This window comes from Macadamia integrifolia, unplaced genomic scaffold, assembly GCF_013358625.1.
Source record: "Macadamia integrifolia cultivar HAES 741 unplaced genomic scaffold, SCU_Mint_v3 scaffold1144, whole genome shotgun sequence".
NCBI classification, from domain to species: Eukaryota; Viridiplantae; Streptophyta; class Magnoliopsida; order Proteales; family Proteaceae; genus Macadamia; species Macadamia integrifolia.
The window spans coordinates 82,347-95,577 of record NW_024868100.1 but is presented as its reverse complement, the minus strand read 5'-3'; the positions used below and the strand labels follow the sequence as shown (position 1 = coordinate 95,577).

The following is a 13,231-nucleotide window of genomic DNA, read 5'->3' as shown; positions in this document are numbered from 1 at the left end:
TTTGGGGTTGCTAGAAACTGATGGAAGCGTAGAAAAGGGCTTGCAGTGGCAACTCGTAGGCTTTCTTCTTTCTTGTCTCTCCCCCAGTTCCTGCTCATCCCACCATCCAATCTGGCCCTAGTACTGAAGATTCTCTGAACTTACCAGTCGCTCTTCGAAAAGTATTCGCTTTTGTAGTCAAAAATCCCTGACTTCCTATACTATTGAAAGTTATGTGTCTATTTCTCATCTTCCATCTACTTTTCATAACCTTGTTTTTTGTTATCTATTAACTCTATTCCTAGAACCCATCATAAGGCTCTATCTCATCGTTGGTGGAAAGTGGTTATCGAAAACGGAAATGGATCTTTATTATCCTGGCAAACTTGGACTCTTGTCGATTTTCCTCTTGATAAAGATATAGTTCGATGTCGTTGCGTGTACGCCACCAAGTACAATGCATATGGTTCTATTGAACGCCTTAAGGCATGGTTGGTGGCTAAATGGTATAGTCAACATATGGTATGGATTATCTTGAAACATTCTCTCTTGTGGCTCGCTTAAATTTTTTTCATTAACTAATCTCTTTGACTATAAACTTAGACTAGCCTTTGTACCAGATGGAGTCATGGACATCAAAAAATGCCTTCCTTTATGGTGATCTTCAGGAGGAAATTTAAATGGAGCAACCTTCAAGGTATGTTGCTTAAGGAGAGAGTTTTGCCAAAGTATGCAACCTTCACAAGGCCATTTATGGTTTGAAACAGTCATCACAAACATGGTTCAACGAATTTACTTCTATAGTTACTCGTTGTGGGTTTTCTCGGTGCTACTCCAGCCATTATGTGTTTATACGGTGCCAGAACTCTCAGGTGGTTGATTAGTTGTCTATGTGGATGGCATCATCATATCTGGAGACGATGCATCCAGAATTGCATAGGTGAAGTCTTATCTTCATCAGCATTTTCAAATGAAACACTTGGGCTTACTTAGGCATTTTCTTGATATTGAAGTTCTACAGAGTATGAAAGGAATTAGTCTATCACACAGGAAAAATGTGCTAGACCTTTTATCCGAGGCCGGTATGCTTGCCTCTAAAACCTGTAAATACTCCCACGGATCTTTCTTAATATATTGGTACTGCTGTATTGGCAGTCTTGCGGCTCTTACCTCCTCTTTCTTTTGTTCTTCTTCAACATTCTTCTTCTTCTTGTCTCTTGGTTAACTTTGGTGTAAAGATTCCGGTATTGTAATACACATATCAGTGTTAATATCAGTACCATATTAAGGATGGTTGTTAGGGACATGAAAAATTAAAACAAAACTAAATGGAAACGTTTGAAACTATTACAACCAATAATTGGGTAACTTCACCAAGGAAAAAAAAATATTTCAGTAACTAACTTCAAAATGTTCCAAATCTGGCTACTAAATTCTACTTTATTTTGCAACCAAACTCCTCAGATTTAAAAAATGAAAAATAAGATTCCATTTGAAATTTTTAGTTCACAGATCTGGTAAGAACTTAAGTTAATTACAAAATCATGATTGCAGAAGTTTACATTTTTGTTTTGAAACTAATTTCACTTCCCTTACCTTCATTTGCAACCATACGAAGCCTCTAAGAATTCAAATAATTTGGAAAAAGCTTATTCTTATCAACTGCACAAAAAAAGCTCAAGTGCATACCAGAGGAGCTTCCTCCAGGTGATTCATCCTGTAGTCTGCCGCCATTTCTTCTTTGTGCAGGGTACTGTGCCACCTTAATAGTGGATCCATCTTTCCTCGATACTCCATTCTTATGCTGATCTTCTTCAATGTCTACTGCAAAAGCTACAGCTCCCTGATCGAGCGCATATCTAGAAAATTTTAAGTATGAAAACGGGCTCAAACCATTAATATTAACAGAAAAGAAAAAGAGAAACTCAAAGTGCAGTGATCTACGGAACCAGTATGTATTGGAAACATTGCCTATCCTTCCATCAAAAACAAATTTATTCAGTTTTATCATACACAGGAAAAGTTAAACAAGACAAAAATGTCACAAATATATTTGTCCCTTTGTCATGCTACGTCACTATAACAGCCTGTAAGGAATAATCTCTTTCTTGAATTGAAGCTGCTCTTCAAAAGCATTAAGCATACAGTCATATTACTGAAATGTTTATCCCACCAACACATTTTCCACATCCATCCCTTTACCATACCACCCAAGCCCTGAAGCAGTTTGCACTTGACATCCATGTTGACATTTCAAGATTAAAAGGATCAAATCCATGGAATTTTTGCAGACTTGCTGATGGGTTTCGAGAGACCTAAGAGATTAGGTTTAGAAACGAAGTTGAAACCAGAATTGTAGTTAAAGGTTTAAGAACCAGAATGAAAGAGAAAGTTGATAGCTAAGAATCAGAAACTCAGATGGACTTAAAATATTGGTCGAGGTTCAAAAGTATGGCCAAGAATAACTCATTAAAAGATGAGCCTGATCCCATGGTCAGATCTGAAGTTACAAGGGTATCCTACTAGGGATAGGATTCTTTAAAACAGAATTTCAGAAGTGACTATCAAATAATGATCAAAATTTCAATCGAAATAACCGAAATTTCACAACATATTTCGGTTTCAAGACTTTCGACAAAGGTCAAAACAAAACCAGGTGCCATACCTGGATCTTACGATGTTTCAGTTGAAATTTTGCAGTTGCCAAAACTGCAAAATTTCTACCATGTTTCGGATTTCAGTATCTTACTGATCAAACCCTTTTTACAAAATGCATGATTTCAATCAAAATTTTACAGTTTTGAAGAAAATTCGACCATGTTCCAAGTTTTGGTATCAGTTCGTTAGTTTCGGAAACTTACCAGAAAACCTCAGTTTTTGTGATCTTTTGCCAAATCACTCCCGTATCTTTGTAATGAACCATGTGTAGCATTTGACAATTATGAAATGGTTTCTTATTTTATATGTATATATTTCTAAAGCATATTTTAGTTGTTTTAATTGAATTATATGTGTTCTATTAATAAATTTTGTTTATACAGAATTGTACAGCATACAACATGCACTAACCAACCTAGAGTCCCAAGTCCCCTTTTTTTTTTTCTGAGTCCAAAGTCAAACACCATTTTATCATCTGTTTTCTACAATAAAACGGTTTCACTATGTTTAAAGGACCTAAAATAGGGTTTCCTAAAAGTTTTGGGACCTAATTTGGCCATTTATGCCTCTAAACCAGAAATTGAAACCTTCCAGGTTTTGATCAAAGTTTCGCAGTTTTGTGAAACATTTCGATTTCAAGCCTGGTTGAAACTAGGCTCGAAATCAAAACCTTGAACCTTGTTATCAATGGCAGATCTTATGGGGTTCAAGCTGGCAATTAGAGTACAAAACCCCAACATATTTAGGAGTTTCCCCAATCAATGACAAGTTTCGTGAAAATCATTTAAGGTGGTATGGACATGTTCAAAGGAGGCCTGAAGATGTCCTAGTAAGGAGCGATTTGATTCAGATTGATGGAGCTAAAAGAGCTAGGGAAAGTCTAAAATGACCATAGGCAAAGTGGTGAGAAATGACATGCATACTCTCAGTTTGATCCCATCTATGACCTTGGATAAAGCCTATTGAAGGGCAAGGACCCATGTAGCTGAGTTTTTCCTGACTTGTTGGTCTGAGCCGTTTTTCCTCTTTCTCTCTACTCTATTCTTCTTTCTTCAGCTCGTCATTTTTTTTTATCCCTCCCTGCCTTGTAGAAATGCAACCCTAAAACAATGCAAAAGTAATGGAAAAAACAAGAACAAGCAATGCACACAGATTTACAAGGTTCGGCAAGATTGACTATGTCCCCGGTGAGATGAGATCATGCTTCACTATCAATGGAGAATAGGGTTACAGTGCTCGTCCCTCACACCTCTCAGTATTGCTTGCATTACAGAGAAAGAAACCCTCGCTATAAATATATAGCGAAAAACCCTAATCCGGAAAGTACACAACTGCCCTCAAATAAAAAATTCGAGCGGGGGGCTGCGCCTCCCTACATCCCCTGCTATGTAGGAGGCCTCCTGCCCCCTTGCAACCCCCACGGCCTGCTAACCGGCTAGCGGGACTACCATCCTGCCTGTCGAGGCGCTACACCAGTGCTCCCTGGATTAAACCGTGACAGAATACAAGACATCGTACACCAACATTCCTCCTATTCTGTTTGGACTATTTTCATTTCTTTTTTTTTTTTTTTTTTTTTTTAATTGATGGATCCATATAGCCGACCCCATTAAGTTGGGATAAGGCTGAGTTTGTTCTTTTGAACAATAATATAAATACTAATCTGAAGCAGAAAATCAATTCTTATCTTTAAAATAGAATAGAACTAGAAATCCAACTAGAAGTAGGACTATTCAGAAATCAGCACAAAATTTCAAATTTTGAAACCATGGGGGTGTATAGAATACAATCCAATTACCAAAAATGAAATCAGATTTGGAATCACAAATGGAAACATTGAAGAAATTGAAATTTCAGCAAGTAGGGTATACATAAGAACAGAACAGAACAGAAGTTAAAATTACTAACCTGATTTGATGGTGGATAAGACGAAGAGCGGAAGAAAGATAGATGGATATGAACCAAGCATCTCACCTGAAATTAGACTGACATCCCATCAAGGGTTGCACTGCATCTTACAGCGTCATTCTGAATCTCACAGAACATTGGAGGAAAAGCCAAGCTTTATTCATGATCAAATTTGTGTGCCTCAATGGTTGGTTATATATATATATATATATATAAACTCTCCAAATATGACTCCTAACATGACTAGAAATAAAAGAAACCAAGTAGAAATCAAACTGGCAAGTAATTGACCAATAAATGACTTAAAACAACTCCTAACCTGACTTAAAAATATCTATCTGTGTTTAGAGTTCTAAACCAAGTAGGACTTGACATAATGAAAAACAAACCCAGAGCTATGAGAATTTCTTTTAGTTCTCCACTGGTCTATTCCACATTAGGTCAAATTTGAGTTGTCAATCCTTCAAGTCACCTACTATTAAGTGCTCAACAACCTTGCATGCTTACAATGGTTCTACATCAGCTACGACTCTTTAGGTCACTATGCAATTCCATTAGGGGAATGAAAACATCAAGGTAAAAAATTGCAAAAGTGGTCTCACTATGGATGTTCAAGTGAAAAAGGAAACCAATTTGAACAAGAATTAGTAATAGTTGATGGTACCTAATTTTTTTAGGGAATAGAAGATGCTCTTGATCAATCAGTTCTGGGTGATAAAAGGTCTAGATTCTCTACAGCTAGGTATTTATTGCTACTAGAGGAATAAATTGAAAAAGTACAAAATGTAGTCATCATAGATGTTAACAGTTTACACATAAAATCGCATCACACTCACTGTAAAATTAACATTAGTTGAACAGTTGTCTATCATTCCCTCTTTCTCGTCCACCCCCCCTCTCAAGTTGACAGAGCTGAGTGAGGCAGTGGACACTCCCCTATGCACCCCATCATTTTCAGAAGTTAGAATAACTCAGTTAAGTGATTTCATCAGCATTTTCCAAAAATCACAGAACCATTTTTATTTATCACAAGGCCGCAATTCAGAATAAGGATAGTTCTTAAGAATACTCAGGCCACGCAGAAACTCTGTACTTCTAGTCTTCCACATATCAGCCTTCCCAGCGATGACCCATCTCATTAATATGAACAGAAAATCTAATGAGCGTAATAATTCGCAGTTCAAAGATCTCATTTGGTGAAATGGTCATTCACACCTTCATCCTGAGCACAGGCTCACAGAAACCCCCTTTGATAGGGATATTTTGTAGAATTCCTCAGAAAGGGCAGCCTCCACTCTTAGGAACTTCCTTATCATCTCTCCCGTAAATTCCAATGTTCATAATGTTTATTGTTTAATGTCAAATTCAATCCATCCAAGCATGCAACAAGAACAACCGAATCTCAAAATTTTCAGTCTACACTAGCTCTTAGATGTGGTATTGTGGTCCACAAATTGCGCTAGCAATTAGACATGCAGATATGAGGTAATATCATGCCTGCATGGTAAATGCATTTGGTGCATTGCCTTGATAGAAAAAAAGTGAAAAATGTCAGTAGGATACTCTCGGATTCCAAGGACACTGTTGTGGTTCTCGACTGTGTACATGAAACTGCTTTCTCTACTCCAAGGGAAAGACTCCCCAACCAGCTTTAGTGCTGATGTGGCTCCAGAGGTGAAAATGCATTTGTAGTCTTCAGGGGATGCATTGCAGTAGTCAAGGACCTGGAGACAACATAACTCCCTCAGCAAAGCCATGCAAAAGAATAGCAGAGATAATAACATCAAATCACCTGTTCATCACCCTAATTACCTGTTGGCGAGCTGCCCTTACAACTTCACTAGTGGCCAAGCTAGAATCACTTTGGCTATCTAGGTTTGTCATGAATTAAAGAAGGAAAAATTGAGAAGATCATTAAACCAATTAAATACTAGAGAAAAAAAAAATGTTGACTTCCCAACTGACACCAGCAAAGCACTTCAAGTAAATACTATGTAAAGCATCCATAATATCCTGTTTCTGAATACCTGACGGGGAAAAAAATCTAGTTTCTGAAATTCAAGAAAATACAACTGAAAACCTCAAAGTTCAATAAGATTGGTAATTATTAGTGTCACAGCTGTATGTGACATTTCTGAAAGTCATAAGATATAACTGAGCCATCAATTTTCATGGTTTTTCCGATCTAAACTGTCTATTCTTGTGGGAGAGTGAACAGTAATGGCTAAAGTACTTATACACATGCATGGACATATAAGGAATGCATGCCAATGGGTTTGTATTTCATTGAATTAGAGTCTGAAATTTGATCAGGCTAATCTAGACCATGTCCTCTCTATCCAATGATCAGAATGGATAAATCATCTGTTCATGTGGCAGACTTGATGTCTTGTAAAGTCTGGAAAAATAACATACCGTTCTCACAATAATACTTGGCCTTATTTCTTTTCACTTGAAAACCAAATTGTTACCCTTCTCAGATGAGTAACAAAAGAATCAATCTACTTTCAAAACAATATCCACAGAAAATTTAATCAAACAATGAGATAAATTCAGAGTATGTCAACCATAATGGCATAAACAAACAAACACAAATGAACTAATTAAAACATACTTCCGACCACGAAAAAAACAGAAAAAGCAAAAGGAATAAAAGATTAAAAATAAACATATTCAAGTAAGTGGATACGAGGATTCCCATAAACTTTAGAGGTGAGGTCTTTGAAAATAGTTTCCATCTGTAACTCAGAATATAAAGTTGCTCCAGCATGATCCAAGTACGCAACGCCTATGATTTCCAGTCAGGTTAATAGTTAGAGGTAACCAATTTACAAGTTTCAAGTTTCGGAAAAATTAAACAAACAAACAAATGAAATGAATCTTCGTAAAATAAAAATAACCAAACCATCTAATCTCTTGAACTCTGAAGTTCTGATTTCATCAATGTTCTTCGGAGAATTCGGATATCCATAATCTTCGCCAAACTCCTTCAGAAATTCTTCTTTATCTCTGTCCATCCTTCTTCGAAGATTCTCACAATAAAATGAGAGAAAAATTCCAAATTAAGGAGAAAATCTCTACGTGCAGCAGAAACCCTATAAATTGAAAGTTACAGAGAAAAATGTTAGTATATATGCATGTCTGAGAAAGACAATAGCTGCTGTTGCCCACTTCTCACGCAAGTGTGACATTCGAAGTAGATCTGTTGAACGTGGCAAGTCAGACAACATACGATGCAAGTGACGCATAATGAAACCTTTCAAGCAGAGTTCTCTACAAAGCGGGCCCCAAGCCCAACCAACGTTTTAAAACTCGGGATTGGTCTCGCGATCAATTTTGGGGCCGTTTGATAACGTTTTCAGAAACTTGTTTTTGTGTTTTTCTGTTCTTAGAAATAAAAAAACGACATTAAATCCGTTTGATAAAAGTGTTCTATTCCACTTATTTCTTGAAACATAAATTAAAATTTATAATAATTTATGTTTTAAGAAACATAAATTGCGAAACAAGTTTCACATGTTCCGCTTATTTCTCGAAACAAAGATCGCCCAAAAATTATGTTGTTCCCCAATAAAATAGACCCCCTCCCCCTCTTCCCTGTTTAGCCTTCACAATTGTACCTAAAGGAGCTCTGCTATATTCGCCTGCTAAGAAGGAACCCTACGGTAGAACCGGGCTTTCTCACCCTCGTGATCAATATGGTTCACAAGCCTTCTTCATCCTCGTGAACCCTAGGGTTTACTCTCTACTTTTCATTTTTCGTCATAGAGCAGCAACTCAACTCTCTTCCCCATTTGACGATTGACCCACTAATCTCTTCCCCAGCGACGACAGACCAGCAACGCTCGACCAACGACGGCATCGGCTTCGTAAGACCTCGACAGAGCAGGGAGTGGGTGAAGGTTTTGATTGGCCTATTGCTATCTTCTTCTCTTCTTCTTCTTTTAGTTCTGAATCCAATTGCAAATCAGTTGATATCTCTTCTCTTTGATTCTCCACCGGCTATGGAATACAAAGAGGAAAATGAATACCACCCAAAATCGCAGTCGTCGTCCGACAACCAAAACCATCAACAATCGTCGCCTTTGCCGCCGTAGCCTTCCCCGTCTCCGTCTTCTCAGCCAGTAATGGTGGTTGCGGTGGGGCCACCGTCTCATCAGTCTCTAACCCTAGCCCTCCCTATACAATAGCCTCGGGTACCCAACACTGGAGGCGGCCGCGAGGATTGTTGGAGCGAAGGTGCTACATCAACACTAATCGACGCCTGGGGTGAACACTACCTTGAAACAGAAACAGTCATTGGTTATCAAACACCCTTGTTTTCCGTTTCTGTTTCCAGAAACGGCAATTTTCTTTTTTTTCCGTTTCTTGAAACAGAAATGAGAGAAATGTTATCAAACAGACCCTCAATCGATACCGATCCGGATTAGATTAATATCACATATCAGTTGGGTCGGATCATGGATTTAGTTATCCGTATTTGAAATCATAGAATATACAGATTTTTAAGGAAAAATGGTGGCGGTACGTACGCATAAATAGTTTGTAATACGTTCTTCAATCATCAACTGTTGATTTAACCTCATCCTAAAACTAGTTGCATCCGTATCTCTCCATCCCCGCCTTGCCCTGCCCTGCCCTCCCCTCTCCCCTCCACCATTATTGGATCTACCTTAATAATCTGTATCTTCTTGTTACAGGTTTCATCACAGTGAGATTTCTATTTTCTATTACTCTGTTCGTGCAAAGGGCTGTGATTTCTAAGTGAGAACTCTAATAAGCTCTTTGATCAATGCTTGGGTGTATAGAACTGATGGAATATGTAGTACTAGAAAATTATGATTGGATTTTTTTTCTTCCTGAAATCTAATTTCATGAGATTCTTATTGGATTTAAGGCTTAATCTCTATGATTTGGGTAGTTTGGTTATATTTGCAATAGTTTCGAAGAACATTAATGTAGAACCCAAATGCCACTTTCTTCATCCCAACAACTTTCTACAAGGTAGAAGATTTTTCTGCAAAGTGATGAGAGTTGGGGAGAACCTACATGAACCTACATGGTTCTGTGACTATTGGTTTTTCCAGCCTTAGGCAAAAGTGAGCTTCATCAGTGACTCCATTGATGACATCCTCGTGTTGTGGGGTGTGGGAGAAACAGAGCGGGGACAGGGTGTCACACCCCGTTCACCCTGAACCGGAGCGGTGACCGAGTTAACACCGGTTAACCCAAACTTGCCAGGATCATCAGATACTGTATTCCACCACAGCATACATACACTAACATCAATTCATCAGATCAGCGGAAGACTAAGTTTTACCTGTAAATAATTCCCATATACTTAATACCCAAATGATAATACCATAATTATATACATTTGGGCCCGAAGGCATGATATATACACAAAAAGAATGAAGTTCAAATATCAAGTATATACAAGAATTTATCAAAATCATCAGAGTACACAGCTCGGCTCGGTCTCAAGGCTGGAGCTCAGCTCGGCCTCAGAACTGCTGTCCTGCAGCACAGCTCTCACACGTGCAGTCTACGCCGTGCTCAAATTCATCAGGGGTCCACCAGTCCTCTTCAGGAAACTCGACTGCGGGACCCACCCCATGCTCCTCAGATGAATGACCTGCAAAATCATCTAAAGAAAAAGGGTGTACACGTGGAATGAGCTCACTAGCTCAGTAAGTAGAGAGGTGGACCACACACAACAGTCCACACACACAACACATCATATGCACTACATGCCATGCAAGTCATTTTAAATCACATACACCTAATCAACATTACTAAGTCTTTGGTTTTAGTGCTACTACAACCACAGTGCACGTATACTCCGGGTACGAGCCGCGAACTCCCTCCCGCGATACGCCCATAGGGCTGTTGGAGAAGGCCCACCGTGAGTACTCGGGAAAAATAAAGACAATGCCGTCCACCGGCTCTCAACAGAAATGTAAATAAATTAAATGACAGTGCTGACTCCAGCAATTTAAAAGCAGTACGATTGGCCCTCTTGAAATACCACCGGGGTTGCCGACTGTCCTACATGACTCGCCGGGCGTAATGCCTAATCGCCACAGTGTCCGACAACCGCGACCCCTGCTTCCCCCCAAATGGCAACCCAACACCTTAACCCCTGTTGGGAAGGGTCGTAGCACGGGATGGTGAAAATCCTAATACCGCATGCTCCTATATGTAGTACGACTGCATAGTGCCACCGTGTCCCATACCACGGGCCACCAATGCATTCGTTTCCAAGCCGACCACGGCATCTAGTCTATCAATGCATTATGCAACATGATGTCCACATTCCACATATAGCATCTCATTCAATTTGCATTTGAAAAGTAAACATAGCATAAATGCACATCAATGTGAGGAATGACTAATCTATATAGCATATTCATGATGACATGACTAGATTAGATATAGTTATATGAATGCCAAACAAATGCCTTGAAACAAGGCCAAACGTCCTCTCTCCACTTACCTGTAGCGTACAAGGATTCCCGCTCGGTACGGGTGAGATCCGGAGCGAATCGGGAAGGCTTTGGTGAACCTAACAAAATTGAGAGGGGTTAGTACTTCACCATTTTAGAATCAAAATTAATGAAATCCGACGTCAAAATCGTGTTTAGAACGTCGAAAGAAGGTCCCACGTCCGATTTGGGCTCGATCGGACCTAAGAATCATATTCTGGCCACTCAGGTGGGTCACTCAGGTGGGTTGTCTACCCACCGGTCCTACCCGCCGGTTTTGGACCGGCGGGTATGGACCCACCGGTAGGACCCATCGGTCCTACCCGCCGGTTTGGCCAGGGACCCCCTGACCTCTCAGGTGGGTGCTCTCAGGCGGGTAGGGACCCGCCGGTTGTACCCGCCGGTTTTGGCGGAAAAACCCCAGTTTCTTCTCAACTTCCTCCATTCCTTGGGGACCCAAATAGGGCTTTTCTCAACCCATTCTTCACACCTTTAAAGTCCTATAGGATGGTTCTAGCTTAGATCTAAGTTAGATTCAAGTGAGGGGAACCATCATACCTTCTTTGCTCAAGAATGACTTCCAACCCTCCAAATCACTTCCAACTCACAATGCTCCTTCTACCTTGTCAATATCTCTTCAAATCCTTCAAGATCAACACATAAATCATCTATTAAACCTTAGATTCATCATTTCAAAGGGTGTTTACAAGATCTTAAGAAACCATACTCGAATCAAGGGTTTAAAGCGTGGGTATGGTTAATGTTCATAAAACCCAGCTTTTCTTACCTCCAACTGTAGATCTCGAGTTGAAGATTACTCTTCCGGCACCGGAATGGCAAGATCGAGCTTCGGCGCCACTGAAATCTTCCCTTTCTTCCTCTTCCTTTCTTCTTCCCTTTCTTTTTCTCTCTCCTCTTTACTTTTCTCACCAAACGTACGGGGGTAATAAATGGAAAGAAAAGAAGTCATAAAGCTTTATATACTATTCCTACTTAAGTGAATAGTGATGGATGGGTCACTCAGGTGGGTGGGTGTACCCACCTGACATACCCATCCGAGAGTCAAAACTTGGGATTTTGACCGGGCTCGGACCTCGGCTCAAACCCCACCCCAGGCATACATTGTAGCATACGTATATATCTTTAAAATACAGATATAATACCTGTTTTATCAGTACATAGCCTTATGGTAGGTGCACGTACACGGTTTGGGCACTCCCGTCTCTTCTGGTACTGGCTCAGACTTGTCGGGCCAGCCGGTGTTTAAGGTCACCCGTGCCATCATAGGCCATAAGGAACTCGCTCTAACATCCTCTAGCTCGGTTCCTGCATGGTTAAACCGGTTCAACCACGAAATCAGACCGGGTTTAAGAAGCGGGATATTACAAAAGGTAGTATGGATATATGAAGCATGAAATTAAGAGGACTAAATAGAGCATAAACTCTGCTGTTGTACTATAAAAGGGGTGAAGAAAGAAAATCAGAGATAACAAGTAATTGAAAAAGAAATCATTATTTAATGAGGGAAGCATGAGCCTTGTTTTCAAAAATCATTTCTTTCTTTTTGCTAAGAATTTCTGCAGACATATTCTACTGTTAAGGAAGAAAACTCAAACAGAAAAGTAGGCTAACCTGATTAGCTATGTCAAGTTATCATTCCTCCCTAGGCTGATTTATTTCTCCGTTTGGGTGTACTTGGTTCTTCTATTTTGGAACTGTTATTGCACTATTATCTTACTGAAATGTAGTACAAAATTTTGAATAACAACCTTAAATTTATCAATTCGAAGTTCGAATGTTGTTTTCCAAAATATAATAGAGGTATCTTGGTCTAATGATACAATTCCCACCCAGGTAGAACCCCAATCCCCACTATGTGAAGTGACCAAGTCAAACAAACCGAGTATACACTCCATGGAGAGAGAATTTAGACAACTTTCTTCCTAAACCTTCTCTATCTTTGACTCTCACAGAGAGAAAAGGAAAATAAAATTATAATAAACAGTTTAATGCTCCAAGCTTCCACCCTTCCCTGAAACACACCACAAGAAATGTAACTTTTTCTATAGTTTCCAGAAAAGTTCTTGCAAATTACTTGATTTCTTCTTGGTCCACTCCCACACATCGTAGCTCAAATTTAGTTGTAAGAGACTGCAGAGACTGGTAGAAAAGTGAATTCCACCCAAGCAATACAGGGGCAG

General features: G+C 39.4%; 1 protein-coding gene across 3 annotated transcripts in view; it reads right to left on the bottom strand.

The window, feature by feature from the left end:
* Positions 1 to 7,781, bottom strand: part of LOC122062908 (molybdenum cofactor sulfurase) — a 45,021-nt gene extending 37,240 nt beyond the window's left edge. For 2 of the 3 annotated variants that reach the window (XM_042626587.1, XM_042626588.1), the window contains exons 1-5: positions 7,451 to 7,778; positions 7,235 to 7,333; positions 6,358 to 6,416; positions 6,109 to 6,269; positions 1,669 to 1,838 (exon numbers count right to left, since the gene is read on the bottom strand). In XM_042626587.1, the coding sequence (XP_042482521.1) occupies positions 1,669 to 1,838; positions 6,109 to 6,269; positions 6,358 to 6,416; positions 7,235 to 7,333; positions 7,451 to 7,562 (601 nt within the window). In that variant the 5' untranslated portion in view covers positions 7,563 to 7,778. Of the gene's footprint in view, positions 1 to 1,668; positions 1,839 to 6,108; positions 6,270 to 6,357; positions 6,417 to 7,234; positions 7,334 to 7,450 lie in introns of all 3 variants that reach the window. The other variant, XM_042626589.1, reaches the window with a different exon arrangement.
* Positions 7,782 to 13,231: the final 5,450 nt, after the last annotated feature.